At 36.3% G+C, this 18,820-nt stretch overlaps 1 protein-coding gene across 1 annotated transcript; it reads right to left on the bottom strand.

Moving 5' to 3' along the window:
• Window positions 1–5,950: 5,950 nt before the first annotated feature.
• Window positions 5,951–17,159, bottom strand: eps8l1a (eps8 like 1a). Its single transcript, XM_052550167.1, has 16 exons — window positions 16,785–17,159; window positions 16,369–16,416; window positions 14,378–14,465; window positions 13,953–14,005; window positions 13,237–13,390; window positions 13,045–13,133; window positions 12,771–12,845; window positions 12,400–12,548; window positions 11,443–11,575; window positions 11,330–11,361; window positions 11,133–11,241; window positions 10,753–10,890; window positions 10,552–10,663; window positions 7,082–7,244; window positions 6,876–7,008; window positions 5,951–6,209 (listed from the first exon to the last, which is right to left on the bottom strand). The coding sequence occupies exons 3-16, from the start codon at window positions 14,463–14,465 to the stop codon at window positions 6,123–6,125; spliced, it is 1,515 nt and encodes a 504-aa protein (XP_052406127.1). The 5' UTR covers window positions 16,369–16,416; window positions 16,785–17,159; the 3' UTR covers window positions 5,951–6,122.
• Between the last annotated feature and the right edge of the window lie 1,661 nt (window positions 17,160–18,820).

The following is an 18,820-nucleotide window of genomic DNA, read 5'->3' as shown; positions in this document are numbered from 1 at the left end:
TATATAAATTGATAAATCAATTAGATAGAAATGTATCTTGGTATCATTTGGTATTCTAAGTGTGGTCTGAGATATTGTGATCTCCAAATCTGGATATCTAATCCATTTAACGCTGAACAGTTGGTATTAAATCTTGCTGTATGTTTCGTGCATCTAAAGCTTGCAGATCACAAATTAAATACTGACATATCAGAAGACAAAAAAAAAGTGCAAACTGGAAATTAGACAAATCTTATGATTCTAAATCTTTTGCGCTAAAATATAATTCTTGGATAAACCGCTGAGGAAACGTCTAAAAAACCCACAGGGATCCCTAAATAAAAATAGATAAACTAAAAAGTATTTCAAATACATTAATTTCCTGCTAAGTATACTACAAATACATTTACATATTTACGTGCTTAAAACAAATACCCTGCATTTGTACTTTTAGTAAACTAAACTGTTGTAATTAAAGTCTGCTAAATTGTAAATAAACTCATTTTGTGCTTAACGCACTTTGATTGTGCAGAAGTAGTGCTGAAGTCCAACTAAAGATATACTGAAGTATATTTGATTGTGCTAAAGTGGAACTATTGCAAGTATACGTGAGGTACACTTTAAATATCTTGCATTATAAGACTCAATATATTGATATTACACAATGATCATACAATCCTCATCAACAATGACATTAAAAATATTAAATGTGCATTGTGATCAAGTAGTACTCCAAATTAAGTTTAATTAAAAAAAAATTATCAGTAAGTATCAAGTGATATGTTAGTGAATACATTAATAGATTTGAACTATATGAAACGTTTTTTACGTTTTTACTAGGGATACTACATTAAATGTTCAGTTTATTCATATTTTACCAAAGAAAATATGCTGGAAAGACTGGGATTGTCTGTCACAGAACATGATTGTATGACATTAAATATATTAAATATTAAATATGAATGAGACTCACTTGTGGTGGGTGAGCCGGATCCTTCCCCTTCTTCTTCTGATTTGATTTAACAGCTTTGGGGTGAACAATCAGATTTTCCTGCCACCTAAATGAAACAAACAACCTTTAATTCAAACACACAGCAGACCCTCAAAATGACCCAGGCTGGAAATTGCATAAATGTGCAAACTCAAACAAGCTTTCAGATTTCACTTACTTCTGCTTTCTGGACATCATGATTCAAGACTAAAAACCTCCAGTTGCAAGGAAACAGAGAATTACGAGCAATAAAAGAACAACCCTGAACAATCCCAAAAGAAACTGTTAAAAGCTGGTGTTCTCAACACAGAATGAAACACACGCACACCCACACACACACACTAATCCAAGACTCCTTGACACCTTTTATTACACTCTCAAGGGATTAGATCAACCTTGCTGAGATTTAGCGACTTATAACACTTAAGTAGAAACAGAGGGATGAGACTGAAGACAGAGAGAAAGAGAAGATTTCAGCCGAACTAGTGAACAGAGCTGAGATTTTTGGCACAACAAAAGAAACTGATCAACTTGACTTCACCTCTTTTGTTCCATTACATCCCAACATATGATTGTATACCTTAATGTATATCAACTGGGATAAAACAACAACTACTGACAAACTAGGTGTTATTTGTGGCCAAGTTCACACCATAGTTCAGTGAGTTTATTACCTACTGATGCTGAAGCTGTCTGTGTCTCTGTTCGGATGAAGTGGTCTCTGTCAGTGATGCACAACCTCAGAGCATTGGGACATATTTACACTTCCTTGGGGCAATGTACCTGGCTCGATTAATAGAGTCATTAAACTGCAAGCATTTGAGACTCATGTTAACACAAGGTAATCTTGCATGACATCTTGTGATCCAGATGTTAATGACTAAAATATGGATGTTAAACTGGGTGAATATGTACTGTGACTCGTTCTGATTTTCTGAAAAGGCTCGTGCACACGTGGCAGGGACACAATTAGACAGCGATACATGGATTCTGATTGTAGGTGTAACTGGTCAGCTGGTTTAGAGCAATCTGTGTCACCATTCACTGTGTGAAAGCAGAAAGCATTTCTGTTTGGGTTACATTCTGGTCTGTCTGTCTGGCGGTGTGTCTTACAGCATGTAGGAATGTGCGAACGGTGAGGGAGTCCCTGCTTGACTCACGGGGGGAGAATTTCACAATAAATTCAGTGAGGTACTTGCCATTTCTTTGTAATAATTTGAAAAATTGTAAAGAAATATCCTGAGTGAAAATTTTCGACGTGAATTGAATTTTAATTCAGAGCAAAATTATATATATATATTTTTTTTTAATGTAATATATATATTTTCTAGTAAACGTTGGCATCGTTGGCAATGTAATGTTTTTATAACAAGCGTTAATTTTTTATTTATAATTTTTTTTTCTTCACAAAATTGGTTATTGGTTAAAATCTAAAGCAAACAAAAATAAGAAATAATAATAATAATAATTATTATTATTAATGACTGTAAATTTGGGATGTGGTGTCAGCATAAATATTTATTTCTTTTCTTTTAAATAATGTGTTACATTTTTCATTAAAAAAATAATTATTATTTATCTTTTGAGTCTTTATTTTTGTAATAAAAGTAATAAAAGTCCCGTGTCTCAAAAGGGGACGCAACATAAACTGGGACATAAGAAAGCCAATTCGTACCATCAAATCAAATTGGCCGCCCGCTCCTCTGCCATCAAGCTTGCTTCTTATAAAGAGACAAGGGAAATTGGGCACAGGTGTCACGGATGCAACCAGGTTACGGGGGGGGGGGGGGGGGGGGTGGGGGGGGGTTGATGGGTGGAAGGGTGGGGGGGGATGCGAGGTGGTGGGGGGTTGAGGCATCCGACTTCTACTGGAAAAAAGCCCAATGAATACCCAGGTCGTCACACTCCTCCCCTTAGAACAGGGATCTGTTAAGAATCCCTGCAAACAAACACAAACAATTAAACAAAAAAATAAACCCCATTCAGAAAAGAAAAAAATTAAGTAACAAGGACAGCAACCAGAGGCAAAATAGTTTTTTTTTTTTTCTAACACCAACTTAAGCATCATTCATAGGGGAACGTGACAGTGCGTCTGCCACAACGTTTTCAGACCCTCTAATGTGCTTAATATCAAGGCAATAAGCCTGAAGAAACAAAGACCAACGTATCAGCCTTTGGTTAGGACCGTGAAGAGAATTTAAAAACGTCAAGGGGTTGTGGTCTGTATAAATAACAACAGGTTGACTTGAGCCAACATAGATGTCAAAATGCTGTAACGCCCAAATCAACGCAACAGCCTCCTTTTCCACCACGGAATAATTTAGCTGGTATGAGTTGAACTTGCGCGAAAAGAAGCTGACAGGCCAAACAACCCCCTGTTCATCAGACTGTTGGAGAACAGCTCCAGCTCCAACCTGACTTGCGTCAACCTGCAAAGAGAAGGACCTTTCAAAGCAAGGAGCCGCAAGGATAGAAGACGAACACAATAGAGACTTAACATTTTCAAAAGCTAGCGCACAATTTGACGACCATATGAACTTTGTTTTGGTTTTCAAAAGATCGGTAAGTGGTGCAACAACTGACGAAAAGTTACAGCAAAAGGAACGATAACCCACTAAACCCCAAAAACGCATAAGCTCTCTTTTGGTAGTAGGCGCAGAGTATTCTTGAATAGCTTGAACTTTTGCATTTAATGGTCGAACTTCACCACTTCCGACCACTTTACCCAAGTATGTCACAGTGGCCCGAGCAAAATCACACTTGGCTAAATTCACAGTCAAGCTAGCTTCCGAAAGGCGCATCAAAACTGCATGCAGACGTTGTAAGTGCAAATCCCAACTGTCACTGAAGACAACCAGATCATCTAAATACACAGCACACCCCTCAAGGCCTGATACCACACTGTTCATCAGGCGTTGAAAGGTGGCAGGAGCATTTCTAAGCCCAAAACTCATTACTTTGTAGGAGTAAAGACCTGATGGAGTAATGAAGGAAGAGATTTCTTGAGCTCGCCGAGTCAAAGGCACCTGCCAGTAACCTCTTAGCAGGTCAAGTTTAGTTACATACCTGGCTGAGCCTACCTGGTCAACACAATCGTCCACCCGAGGGAGTGGAAAACAATCAGGCTTTGTCACAGCGTTTACCTTTCGAAAGTCTGTACAAAACCTTACAGACCCATCAGGTTTTCCTACTAATAGACATGGAGACGCCCAGTTGGAACACGTAGAAACTGCAATATCATTTTCTTGCATATACTTAATTTCTGCTTCCATCAAATCTCTTTTTTCTGGTGACACACGATAATAACGCTGTCTGACAGGGGAAGCATTAATCACATCAATATCATGCTCAACCCAATCTGTTCGAGACGGCGTATCTCCAAACAACCCAGGGAAACTCCGCAAAAGTGCACTCACTTAAATCTAACATGTTGCAACAGATTTCATGAAAATGTAGAGTGTGTTGATGACGTATCCCCCTTGCAAGCATCTGATAGAATACAGCTCAGTCTGTAGGCACTGGTGGATTGTGTATTTTTCATAGCATTGATTTGGGTCAGGCTCACCTGAGAAAAGCGATACACCTGAGAAACCCCCTGAGAGAAATGCTCTTTTGTGTGTGGCAATGAGATGGGGGCCGAAGCGTGCACTCACTGAAAGAAACATGTATGATTTTACATGCCTATGAAGATAATATTTTAATAATCATACATTTTCGATGTACGATCCAAAAGTCAAATGAAAGCCTTATTGTTTTTTTTGTCAATTAAACCAAGGTGAAGACGTATTATCTTCAAACGCACTTGATTAATGATTATGCTTAATGGAAATCATTATGAAAAGACTCATTTCTGGTCTGGTGTCAGTGATGGGAATACTTGGGATATTTAGGTACGTAAGATAAAAAAAAGGACAGGAAACACTGCATGAAGAACAGGTAAAACCTCACCATCTCACCCAGAGAGTATCTTAGAAGCCCATGCTTTTAAAGCTGCGAATCCGTGGTTTTGAAGCAGTTTTGACATTTACTTTTATTGAAGATGTTAGCCTAAAAGCGATCACTGATTCCCTCAGAAAACATCACTGTGGAGGTGAATTGTGAATGTGTCGACCACATTGACTTTTTCAGTTAAGTAAAATGAATAAATAAGTCATTTCAAGTGACGATTGTGTTTTTACTTTCTTAAGAAAATGGTGGTTTTCGTCGTCTTCATTTATCAATGGTGTCCGTAATGGTGTACGTATTATCTTTCTGTCTTTCAGTCATTTCACTGATTGTTATAGTCTAAAAACAATCTCAAAGCAATATTAACATATGATGGAGAGCACAGCTATTCTAAAAACAAACGTCGAAACAAACCACTGAGCGAGCGCGGTTGGCATCACCTAGCTGTACTGCTAACTAACTAGTGCTTTCTAGGAAGGGATTTTGATTCATACCAGCGAATCGATTCTTTTGAACCTGTTCACTAGAAAGATTTACTCAGATTCGTTCAGGGGCTGCAATCTAACTTTTGTGGATACTGAAATGTATAAAACCCTGTAGAAATACACTTTCTTTTACTTTTATGTAAAAATAATATGTCTGTCTTCTTCTAGCCTAAGTGCATATCTTTTTCCTTTGACCTAAGCGGTTAGTTTAATGCTTTCAAACGTTACATTTTTATACAGTGTAGTATGCGGCCACTTGACCTCGTTACTTTTTACATTTATTTCAAGTTATGTCCGGTTATTATTTTCTTTTTCTTTTTTTTCTTTTCGTGAAAATGCCCTGAACTTGTAGTAATGAAGCAATAAATTAAAAAGACAATAAAATCACTTTCAGTTCATCAAAATAACAATAGAAAGGTCAGGTTGTGAGCAGTTGTACATGTAAGAAAAAATCTATATGATTAATAAAATATGTATACCATTAAAATATGAATACCGTCAGTATTTCAATACATTTTATTTATAGTTAAAATACAATACATAAAGGAATATACAGGTTTGATTTCAATATGATGAGTGGTAATGATGAAATATATCTGTTATCAATGACATATAACCAACAAAGATCATTATGGTTAAAAAGATCTTAATTCATGCCACAGCTGTCTGTTAAAGCCTCCGCTTAAATGCTTGTCTGAATGTGTGAGTAAGAGGGATATCTATTAAAATTCTCCACCCTCTGCTTTCAGATCAACTTTCATCTTCTGTTTCTTCATTATGGCCTCCAACTCCGTGGCCTTCCGCTCATCCTGAAACAGAGCGATGAGAAGACAGATATGAAGACAATTATGATTTATTTCTGCTAATCTCCCTCCTGTTCGATCCACTGATTTCAGTCACCTCAAACGTTCACTGAGACACAAATCACCTTCGAAGTGTTCTGACAAATGACGTTTATACTGTTAATCATGAAAGTGCTTCTATTTCACTATATTGTGATTATTTATCTACTGACATGCAGCATTTTAAAATGCGTTTGCTTGAATGGCCTAGATGATATAATATTTACATATAATAACATTATTTTACATGTAATGATGTGTAAAAATTGATAGCCTGAATGCACTGTAAGTCGCTTTGGATAAAAGCGTCTGCTAAATGCATAAATTTAAATAAAATTTAGATAAAAATGTAATTTAAAAGTTCTTAATTTGAAGTCATATTGTTGTTGATTTTTATATTTAGATTTTTCAAAATTATAAAGCTATTTATTTTAAATCTTGGATAAAGATAGAAAGAGAACTTCTGATATTTTTTCCCAATACATTTTTAATGTGGTCTCAGACCACAGTTACTATACCCAGTCAAAGCTGACTGTCAGAAGAGCCTTTTTCTATTAATTGAGGTCTGACAGCTGACAATGAGAAGGAATGAGAGGTATTTTGTGAGAGTGTGTCTGGGAGTGAGAGATTTACCTCCAGCAGTGCTTTCTGCACCATGATCTGGCTGTAGACTCTGGTTCCCTCTTCTGGACAAACGGCACGCAGCTCCTCCTTAATCAGAGAGAAGAGCTGAGCTCCCGTTAGGACACCCAGACTCTTTACAGTGCTGAGACACAGATAGAGATTACTACATGAGCAAAGGTTTCAGCTTCAGATTGTGATGTGTGTATTTGACTCACTAATCATTGAAGCCTTTGGCCCTGAGCCACCCCTGAACCTCAGCTGGAGGGGAGTGATAGTCCAGCGGTGCGGTAGTCTCATTTGCTTTGTTAATTACCACAGGGCGTATCGATGCTGATTTACCATTGGCCAATCGCTGCAAGAGCTCATCATTCAAAAATACTGTTAACACAAGCAAATTTTACAGTGAGAAATCAAATATGCATTGTAAAAGGGAACCTGTTTCAAAGTGTGTGAACCTGGACCACAGATCCAATCATAAGGGTCCATTTTTAAATTTACACATCATCTGAAAGCTGAATAAATAAGCTTTGTTAGGATAGGTCAATATTTGGCAGAGATACAACTATTTGAAAATCTGGAATCTGAGGTTGCAGAAAAAATCCAAATACTGAGAAAATCACCTTTGTATTTGACCGAATTAAGTTCTTATTAATGCATACTACTAATCAAAAATTAAGTTTTGATATATTCACGGTAGGTCATTTACAAAATATCTTCATGGAAAATGATCTTTACTTAATATACTAATGATTTATTTTTTTTATGGCATAAAAGAAAAATCGATAGATTTGAACCGTGCAATGTGTTGTTGGCTATTATTATTATAACTGTGCAACTTAAAGGGGGGGTAAAATGCTATTTCATGCATGAGTTTTTTACACTGTTAAAGAGTTGGATTCCCATGCTAAACATGGACAAAGCTTCAAAAATTAAGTTGTACGTTTGAAGGAGTATTTCTGTTCCAAAAATACTCCTTCCGGTTTGTCACAAGTTTCGGAAAGTTTTTTTCGAGTATGGCTCTGTGTGACGTTAGATGGAGTGGAATTTCCTTAAATGGGTCCTGAGGGCACTTCTCCTGGAAGAGCGCACGCTCCCGTATAGCAGAGCAGGCAGGCGCCGTCGCCGTTTTAATGACGGACAAAAAAAAAAAAATAACATTTGCACGCATTCGCTGGTCAAAAACTATATATTGATAACAACAACATATAATTTGTTTTTACCATCGGAAAATCATAACAGGTGCGCCCCCTCGCTGTTTCGTACTGGAACTTACACAAAGCAGCGAGTGATCCTCGTCACCTAGATAACTATATTTCTAAGAAATGTCTTCTTTGATTTATGATTGCTGATACACTTAATTTTTTAACATTTAGGATAATCATGTTATGGTATACTCTCCGAATACTCTCTGTATAAAAAGTAGTAAAACATGTTTTTACTACAGTAATGTAGTAGTAACTAAAAAAAATTACAGAAGATCACTGTGAAATCTTTATATTTTATCATGCAGATAAAATTCATTCCATTTTTACAGCAAAAACAGTAATATAGTGTAATATTTTTAAAAAAAATTTAAATAACTGTTTTCTATTTGAATATATTTTAAAATGTAATTTATTTTTGTGATCAAAGCTGAATTTTCAGCATCATTACTGCAGTTAGTACTCTTCAGTGTCACGTGATCCTTCAGAAATGCTTTTCACTGCAACTGTACTTTTCACACTATTTTTATTAATTTTTTCATTGCTGGCTTATTTTAGGGAAAGTGTAGTGAATAAGAGACCTTCAAGAAACCAACATCCCTGGTCCACCACAGTATCAAATTTTTGCCAGGTAGGCGGAAACATGTTGGATATGTTATAGTAACAGTATGGCTATAGTTTCTTATAATCTGGAATTGAGTTGTACCGTAGTGTTGGACATAATTACTTAAATTATATTTCAAAAAAGTTAGTCAAAAATACTTGACTCATTGCTCACCTTCCCCTCTTCTCAATGTCATTCATAATAATGTTAACCAAATAATACAAATTAGCTTATGAAACCAAACAGAATAGCTAAAAAAGAGAATATATATAATTGATATAAAAAAAGGGAGGGGGTGCCCTTTTTCAGTTTCAGCACATGCCCCTCAAAAGGTCTGTGCACGGCCCTGGCCACGATCGTGTGTTGGAACCGCAGGCGGTGAGTAAAACTGCTTCAAATATCTCTGCCTCCTTGTTAGTGCGTCCGCTTCCCATCGGAGACCCGGGTTCGAGCCCCGCTCGGAGCGAGTCGTTGCTGCTGCTGCTCTCGTTCAGTTTCAGCCTCGGGATCTGATTCTGGATCATAAATATACGCTGAATCTGACTGTAAGCCATGGTTGTTTTGGTTGGTTTTTTCCTCACGGTGTCACAGCTTCCAAACGCTCTCAACTCAAAAGCCTACTGGCGCTCGTGATTCTTTAGCTCCGCCCACACGTCACGCCTCCAGTCGGTCGTGTTTTTCCAGGAAAAATCGGTACAGACTATCTTTCTCTTATGAATATAATAAAACTAAAGACTTTTTGGAGTTATGAAGGATGCAGTACTACTCTATAGGTACTCAAGATTAACAGGAGATTGAGTGAAAACGAGCATTTCACCCCCCCTTTAAGATTGGTTTTGTGCTCCAGGGTCACATATGAGGGATAATGTACAGTCGGTCAGTCATTATGAAAAAAAATTCCAGAGAGGTCTAATATCACTATTCGTTGTTATTTTTCACTAGAACTATGAAATATAGTTTTTGGGTTATTAAAATAAATATATACATTAGATGAACATTTTAAACTTAAAACACTGTTGCCGTGGCACCTAACTGCAATAAATACTGTATGTTTAAGTTGAAGTACTAAAATTCCAAATTTAAAACATAAATAACAATTAATTAAAGCTATATATAAATAGTAAAAAAAAAAATGTAAATGACAAAAACTCAAAACAAATTCCTTTGAATAAAAAAAAAAAAATCTAATCATAAAAGCTAAATTAAAAATATGAATAAAAATTATATATATATATAATATTTCAATAAAACTAGTATAATTCTGAAAGGGTTTATTTTATGATACTGATCAGTTGAGTCTTAAAACAACCTTTTACCAAATGAATAAATGCATACATATAATAATACCTATAATTTAAAATCAATATTTATCACTGCTTACTATATCATAAATATTCATGTTTGAATTAAATTTATATGAAGAGAACAATTAATCATTAAGATAATAATTTCGTTATGTGATAAATAATAAATATAAATATAGAAATAATCCACAGAATGCTACATGAAACCAGCATAGTCTTAAAAAACATTTGCACAATGGCCAAACGTACAGTTTAGTGGACATTACACAAACATATTTGACTGAAGAATGTTACAGTTGACCAATCAAAATCAAGTTGTCCAAAGAGTCAGACACTGGAGAAAAATCAGTCAGATATTTAAAAAATATAATGCAAAATCATTTTCAGAAGGACACTTAGCTGTTTATTTGCTTGCATACAATACTCATTAATAATGACTTCACCATCCTCCATAACCTTGAGGTGTTTGACTTTTACTCCAGAAGCATTGTCTTGGTAATCATACTTTGAACAAAAGGTATTTATTAAATAGTTAGAAGTGACTCATTTAGAAATAATGTTGTAAGGAACAATACCTTTATCTCCGTCGTCTCCCATTGGTGGCATACTGTGAGGGCGTGGATCAGGGCGGAAAGCATTTTTGCCTGTAGAACTGGGCAGAACACCCGGGGGAGGAACAGGAGCTTTCTATGAAAATATGATTGGAATTACTTTGTGAATTAGCTTGTGGGTTTGTTGCTGATTACATATATGTGTGCAATGCATGATGCCTTTACCATTGACTGGTTGCGCAATACTGTGTTGGAAGAGTCAACTTCTGCGTGATTAACTGGCTCGAGGATATTATGTGGAACAAAACCAATCTGGCCGTATTCATTCTTACATTTCCACCATCGCTTTGATGACTCTAACACCTGAGACAGAGAGGATCAGAGACACAGAGAGACAAAGTAAGGGTAAAAGACAAGGAAAGGAGCTTTTTATAAATAAAACATAAGGCACATTTTATAGGATTTGTTGCTCAAGAAACATTTCATTTAAACTAAATATTACTGCGCCCAAATTTTGAATAGTAGTGTATGTGTGAAATAAGTACAAAATATAAATCAAAATGGAAAGGGAAACGGTTGCTTGTGTGTGTGTCTATGCAAAATACCTCCAGAGTGTCTCCATGTAATACTGAGAGTTCACTACTGTTTCTTGCCACAAAGTCATAACTGCAGCGGTACAGCCTTTCTCCATGAGGAGGCAGGGGGTCTTCCATCCTAAATCAGAATCACACACACAGAATGGCATCACAAAGACATCATGCGCACACACACACACACACACAGCTGACTGGTCAATACTAACCCATCGCGGTCCTGGTATACAGATAGACGTGCCTGTGGAGAGAGAAAGGGAGAAGCTGAAGGTGTGTTTGTTATTGTGGCTGTGTTTATAACAGCGATTGAGAGGTTTTATACCTGTTGGGCTTCATGTTTGTGCTGGGACACTAAGGGGTCCTCGATGGGCTGTCCATACGCGTCTATGGCCATCGGCTGCCAACCATCCAGAAAGACAGGTGTGTATTGAGGCACAGGCTCGCTGAGTTGAGAGCTGACAAACACACACTGGAGTTAACTAACCAAGCTTTATTAGTTATAGCCTTTATAGAGACTTTACACTTTTATAATCTGCTTTTCCTTTTCTTTCCCATTAAATATAACACCACACCACCCTGCATCATATTTGCTGAATGAAATCCAATAATTTTTTTGTACTAATTTAAGGGGTGCTGATTCCAAAAACAGTGTCCGTTGTGCTCTAGAATGTCACAGTTTCTCAAAAAAATCTGAGCTTTTCATATCATTTTGCTGTCAGAAGCAATTTGTATGTTGAATAAGTCTTAGCCAATAATAACCAGACATGATTCCTATCCTCTTCTGAGCCATGTTGCAACTATTTGTTCAATTCTCAGCCGATTTTGACATGTATGAACGATTATGAACACATTACTTTAATCCTAATCATGATTTCAGAAATATGGCCTGTGACAGAAACAGAAAATTACATATTTCGTGAAAACATCTTATTGGGTTAAGTATTTTAACATATTTTTCCACTGCAGATTGTAAGTTAAATTATATATTTTGAATACTAAATAAATATGTGCATTAAGGTTGCAGGACTGTGTTATTGAAAAAAAAGCAACTTATGTTGTGTTCTTTTTTTGTGCAATGAAAAAAGGAAGTTTTCAGGTTCTGAAGTAAATAATGACAGAATGTGCTGTCATTATGGATAGTATAAATGGAAAGTTCAACATTTTTGGGTGAACTATCCATTTATAAGTGAGGTTCAAACTCACACAGATCTCTGTTTGGTCATTTATTCTACTAGTATAATTTCCATTCAAATGTAAATCCAACAGTTTTGTTACAGACTATGGCACGGTCCAGTTGGTGCCGAGGGACTTCCACAGCGTTTTCTCTTGTTCATTAAGGTTCTGCTGTAGTAGGGAGATTGCTCCACTGGTCATAGCGGGGCTGGAGACTGTTGCTGCCAACTCAGGACCACCTGTGGTCTTTACCATCTGGGGAACATACAACAAAACATATTCACCATATAACAATTACAAATTCTTTCCGTACTTTGTGGAAAAAAGTAACTTCAGTTGTCTTCTGAATTAAAGTTAGAGAACGTTATACCTATGTTGCCAATCCTAAGCTCTAATATACTTTTTGAATAAGGAAAATGAATGTTAGAGTTGGGGTGTTTTCTCTACATGTCTGCTGTGTGTGTTTAATACTCTTACCAAGTGCAAAGGGATGAAAACATGGTGCAAGAGTTCTTCTGAGGTTGGCTCGTAGATTTTCATCTTCAGGCGATCCTACAACACGGACACAGACACACGCCCGCACGGGTCAAGCACAGCACTTTTATGAAGTTCTTAAATATATGTCATTTCTGCTCTACTACCCAAACAAAACCACAAAACAATAACTGGATAAAATATTCTCCTGGTTGGGGGTGGGGGGGGGGGGATGAAATGCAAGATTTAGTAAGATTTGTCGAATTTGGCACCTTACCAGAAGACAGAGAGAATATTTAATCTTCTGAAAAATATCCACAAACTCCTGTTCTGATGGCGGCGTCAATCTTTGTGTGAGAGGGCCATCTACAAACATAGATGCTTTAGGATTTACTGTGTTTCTGACAAGCTTATCTGGTCTCAGATAGGCTTGTGAATAATGGAGATCATTGGGGGGAATCTCTCTCACCATCCTGCTCTTTCTTCTTCTTGGTTTTCTTCTTTTCTTTCTTTTTGCTGTTCTTTTTAATGCTCTGTTGCTCTAGAAAGTTCCTAGCCTCTGCTGTCTCCTGAAGACGGGCCATGAAACGCTCCACATCAGCAAAACAGTGATTCACCAAGTCCTGCAGGAGCAGGGTGTGAAAAAAGAGAGTAAACTTTAAAGTTTTAAGTAACACGTCCAGTTACAAAAACACAGTTTTTCATTTCATTAGTCTTTTTCCTAAAACTAAAATACCAGTCACATTATCCTTTTCAGGTCAAGGCAAGCTGTCACAGTTTTTACTGAGGTAAGTCCTTGTGTTGTTTTCCAGTTGGAAATTTCATACAGTTTCTTAATTACAACTACTGTAAAACAATAGTTTCATATTTTTAACATTATGTTTTAGATTTCTTTTATGAATTACTTTAACTTTACATTTTTGTTGCTTTACTAATTATAATATAGTATATGTTTAATGGCAGCTTTTAAAGTGATAACTTATAAAGGTATAAAGGTGTGTTTAAACACCCTAATTTTAGTCTCTTAAAAATAAATAAATAAATAAATAACCTTCATAAATATTCATGGGTGTAACAAGTGTGACAACTAGCCTTGGTCTCCTCTATTACAAAACTAAATTGTAATTTTTCAGGTCTGCATTCTATTCAGTAACAGTAAGTGTCCTATTTAACAGTTATACTTACAACTTCTCTCTGTGCATGCATCAGATGTGTTTTCACTCTGTCTCTTCCATTTACTATGATAAGCAAATATAGAGCAATGAAATATAGTATGTATATATAAATATATATACATATACATGGATACGACAGAGATATTACAATGTAAAGGTGGTTTATGAAGACACTGCCTATGTCCCCATGATTCAAAAGGCTTAAAAACATACTAAATAACTTTTTTGATATATCTAAAAATGCTAAAAGTTTTCTGTAAGGGGAATAACTTTGGTGTAGGGTTACAGTATAAAAATCATTACGCTACATAGAGTCCCCGTAAACCACCAATAATGTGTGTGTGTGTGTGTGTGTGTGAATTTAATAAAACATATGTATTGTCATTGCATATATATTTAATAAAACAGACAAACAGAAAATAGACATATACATACATGCATTTACACCTATGGGATGTGAGTTAGCAGCTGTGTTGTTTGTAGACTTAGAATGTCTCCTGGGGATAACTGTGGGAGCAGCCATCTTACAGAGCGAAATAATGAACGTGGGAAAGAAAAAAAACAAAGAAAGTTATATAGACAGTGATTTAAAAAATTATCATCCAATTCAATTCAGCTGTCATCCAACTGACAGCTTTACCTGGTCACCTGCTCACACACAGTCAATGTCAATACTGGTTTGGTTCAACCATACACTGATGAGTAACAATATCAACTAAACCACAGAAAGCTTTGACAGGTATGTGGCTTTTTAAATGCATTTAAGAGAACAAATAATGTCTGATTTTTTGATCTACTTAAATTATAACTGCAGGTTCTTGGTCACCATTTTACATGGGACTAAAATTTCAGTTAAATAGCATTATGCTGTTATTAAAGTGGATTCTTGAGTAGTGGACTATTAGTAGAAAGCATCAGAAAGTGAAGACAGAATTTCATTCAAATGAGCTGGCAGGCAGACTATGCCAAAGAGCCTGAGAGAATCTCTTTATATGGTTTAATAAAATAAGCTATAATCAAGACACGCCGGTTCAGATTTTTTCTTCTTCTGCCAAACCAACTCACTGAATAGCTTTTTTGTGAATCTGGTCTTGGCAGGATTGCTTGAGAGTTTCACTCCTTCATTGTTTAAGACTCTGGGATAAAGAACATGACATTCCACACATAACCAATACATTACTGCACATTAGCTCAGTCACAGCTGTGGCCTCCAACAAGCAGAAACCAATAAACGTTAGTCAGATCTTTATGATCAATTAGCTGTATTTCTTTTCAGGATGTTAACAGTTTAAATAATAATAAAAATAGTCATTAAAATGTAGATCTAAGTTTTTACAGATGGCTTCCAAAGCTCGAGATTACTTGTTAGAAACACTTTTTTGTTATGTATTTTCCAGTTTAAAATAAATAAATTAATGCCAGTCTTCAGCATCTCCACAGCTTTGTACAGGACAAACAGTTTGCAAAATGGATGGAAATAAATTAATGAAATAATCTAGACAAAATACTCTTAAAATAAAGGAGCTTCAAAAGGTTCTTCACAGCGATGCCATAGAAGAACCTTTTTTGGTTCCACAAAGAAACATTTAGTCAAAGGCTCTTTAAAGAACCATGTCTTTCTTACCTTTTTATAATCTTCTTTCACCACAAAGAACCTTTTGTTAAACAGAAAGATCCTTCAGATGTTAAAGGTTCTTTATGGAACTACTTAAGACAAAAAGGGTTTTCTATGGCATCGTGAAGCACCTTTATTTTTAGTGTAGACCGCACAAAAAGGTTTGTGCACTGGTTAAAACACTGTATGCTTCACTGGAGGCAAGAACATCTTACTGTCTAGACAAAATGGCATGATCAATAAGTACTGATCAATGTCACAAATTAAGTTACTTGATTAGTGACCAAAAAAAAAGTTCAGAATTTAAATAATTTGTTCTCCATTTTATGTCATAATAATTCTTAATTGAATGTTTGAAATGTTTCAAAATCTTTTTAGTCTGTCTATATATTGCTAGAAATTTCCAGGAACCCTACAAAATCACTGCATTGACTAAACACTCTTGTGTTGTTTAGGAGGTGCGGCAGCAGCTATGCCAAGAACATAGATGCTATTATAAGAAGAGATCTATTCAATAACTTGTTTGAATTAACAATGTCATGGCATTGTATCCCCAAAGAATAGGTACAAGACACAAAATATAGCTCTTAGATCTGAGATTACAATGCATTGAACATTGCTACAGATGAGTGTTTACTTTTACAATTCTTCAGGGGACAGCATTCATTACCAATGTGCATTGCAGCCAGCATCTCCATGTGACTATACAATCATAATATACACCTGTTGCCTAAATTGCTAGTATTAATATAAAGTGTCCATTTCCATGCCATTATTATAAAGATTTAAATGACTGGTTTAAAAGTCTTACCGTGTGTGAGATGTGTGCACCTCTTTCTGTCACATCTTCTGTTTACACCTAATAGAGAAATGCAAGAACAAGAAAAACAAGTTGATCTGTTTAACTTGAAGAAAGCATGGACTCATGATCTCTCTCTCTCTCTCTCTCTCTCTCTCTCTCTCTCTCTCTCTCTCTCTCTCTCTCTCTCTCTCTCTCTCTCTCCTGAGTTTCAGGATATGAAGAGCATAGAAACCTGGGTGGAAGTGTGTTACTACAGTACATTCTGATGACTGCATTCCTCTTACATTCCTCTGAGAGACAATAAACACAAGATCTTCACAGATATTCACAGAAACAGAAATAAAAAACTTTGAGAAGCCCAAACTAGATTATAGAAAATATTAAAACACCACATAAACATATCGACAAATAAATGAAATACTCACAGAGCAACGGAGTCTTCAGCAGTGCATCGGTCACCGCTTCAGTGCAGTGTGTTCAGGCTAAGCTTGTTTGTCTAGATCTGACATTCTTTTCATGTCCTCCCTCTGTCTTCATTTTTTTTCTCTTCTACTGTAACTGTCAGCCACAGGTGTGAAGACATGCTGTTACCTCAGTGTATAAGCTATTTTAAGCACTTTTGTGAGTCAAGGTCAATTTATGTCATGTTTGCTGTCAGCACCCAATACATTTAGAGTGATATTATCTTACTGCAAAGCTTTTGATGCATAAATTATATTAGTAATGTATTTTTTTTTTAAGCAATCATATAGAATTGTTATTAAATATATATTTTTCTTAGGAAACTCTGTATCTTGCTCAGTTGTTGGAACTGTGCAAAACTATCTATTTATTATTTCTGCTAAAAATGAGGACATCTATGATTAGATATTAGGTATAGAAGAGGTATGATATAGAAGAATTTCTCAAAACACATAAAGTAAATAATAAACATACACTCCCACATTTGCAGTGACTGTGTCATTTTGATATGAATTCTGTCTGTTGCCTCAGACACCTTTGCCAGAAGCCCAAATGTTGTTCATCCTACTAGGATCTGCGAATCGAGTTTCACATGACACTTTTTGTACCTGCATTTCCTCTTTCCTCTCATTCGAATTGCAGAAGTCTCCAAACTCATCCTTTCTAATCACCCTACTACTGCACTGACTCACATCATTAACATATCCCTCCACACTGGTGTTTTTCCCTCAACATTTAGACAGGCTCGTATAACTCCACGACTTAAGAAACCCACCCTCAACCCATTTCTTTTAGAGAACTATACCAGTTTCATTTCTTCCTTTCATTGGCAAAAACACTTGAACGAGCTGTGTTCAACCAAGTCTTCCCCTTTCTCACAAAGAACAACCTCCTTGACAGCAACAAATCTGTCTTCAGAAGTGGACATTCAAGTGAGACTGCCTTACTCTTAGTTGTTGAAGCCCTAAGACTGGCAAGAGCGGAATTCAAATCTTTAATACTTTAATTTAATACTTTAATAATCTTATTTGATCTATCCGTTGCTTTTGAGATGGTTAACCACCAGACCCTCCTGTCAACCCTACTGGTAAAGGGCATCTCAGGAACTGCACTCCAGTGGTTTGAGTCTTATCTCTCAGATAGGTCCTTCAAAGTATCTTGGAGAGGTGAGGTGTCCAAGTCGCAACATCTAACTACTTGGGGTGCCTCAGGGCTCAGTTCTTGGACCACTTCTCTTCTCTGTCTACATGGCATCATTAGGTTCTGTCATTCAGAAACATGGCTTTTTAAACCACTGCCATGCTGATGATACTCAACTCTACCTCTCATTCCATCCTGATAATCTGACAGTAGCTGCTCGCATCTCTGCTTGTCTAACAGACAATTCTTGCCTGATGAAAGACCATCACCTTCAACTCAACCTTGCCAAGACAGAACTGCTTGTAGTTTTAGTTCGGCTCTGTGTTCATCTTCAGTTCTCTCTTCACAGCAGTTCAGTCAGTGTACTGTTTGAGTAAATTAATTACTCCAGGATATTGGTTTGTTTGAACTCAGAGGGAGTGTCAGCCACATTAAAAAAAGTTAACAGCTTAAATCATTTGTGGATTAATGCGTATTAGAGATGCGAACCGTTTAAAACGATTCAGTTCAATTTGGTGAACTGGTTCAAAAAGATCCGGTTACATCGAATGATTCGTTTGCGAACCGCATATCACAAACTGCTTTGTTTTGAATGCACTCACAACAGACACAGAAGAGAAGACAATGCTGAATAAAGTCGTAGATTTTGCTATTTTTGGACCAAAATGTATTTTCGATGCATCAAAAAATTCTAACTGACCCTCTGATGTCACATGGACTACTTTGATGATGTTTTTCTTACCTTTCTGGACAGTATACCGTACACACAGTTTCAATGGAGGGTCAGAAAGCTCTCGGACTAAATCTAAAATATCTTAAACCGTGTTCCGAAGATAAACGGAGGTCTTAAGGGTTTGGA

This window comes from Carassius gibelio, chromosome B3 (assembly GCF_023724105.1).
Source record: "Carassius gibelio isolate Cgi1373 ecotype wild population from Czech Republic chromosome B3, carGib1.2-hapl.c, whole genome shotgun sequence".
NCBI lineage: Eukaryota > Metazoa > Chordata > Actinopteri > Cypriniformes > Cyprinidae > Carassius > Carassius gibelio.
The sequence above is the reverse complement of the archived record's forward strand: the minus strand, read 5'-3'. Positions and strand labels throughout refer to the sequence as shown.

Bases quoted from the DNA above. Each gene is read 5' to 3' on its own strand.
- eps8l1a (XM_052550167.1), bottom strand. From the start codon at position 14,465: ATGGCTGCTCCCACAGTTATCCCCAGGAGACATTCTAAGTCTACAAAC. The intron at 13,391-13,952 runs GTAAGTATAACT...CTGCTCCTGCAG, and splicing joins TGCATGCACAGAGAGAAGTT to GACTTGGTGAATCACTGTTT. The intron at 12,549-12,770 runs GTAAGAGTATTA...TATGTTCCCCAG, and splicing joins TTTTCATCCCTTTGCACTTG to ATGGTAAAGACCACAGGTGG.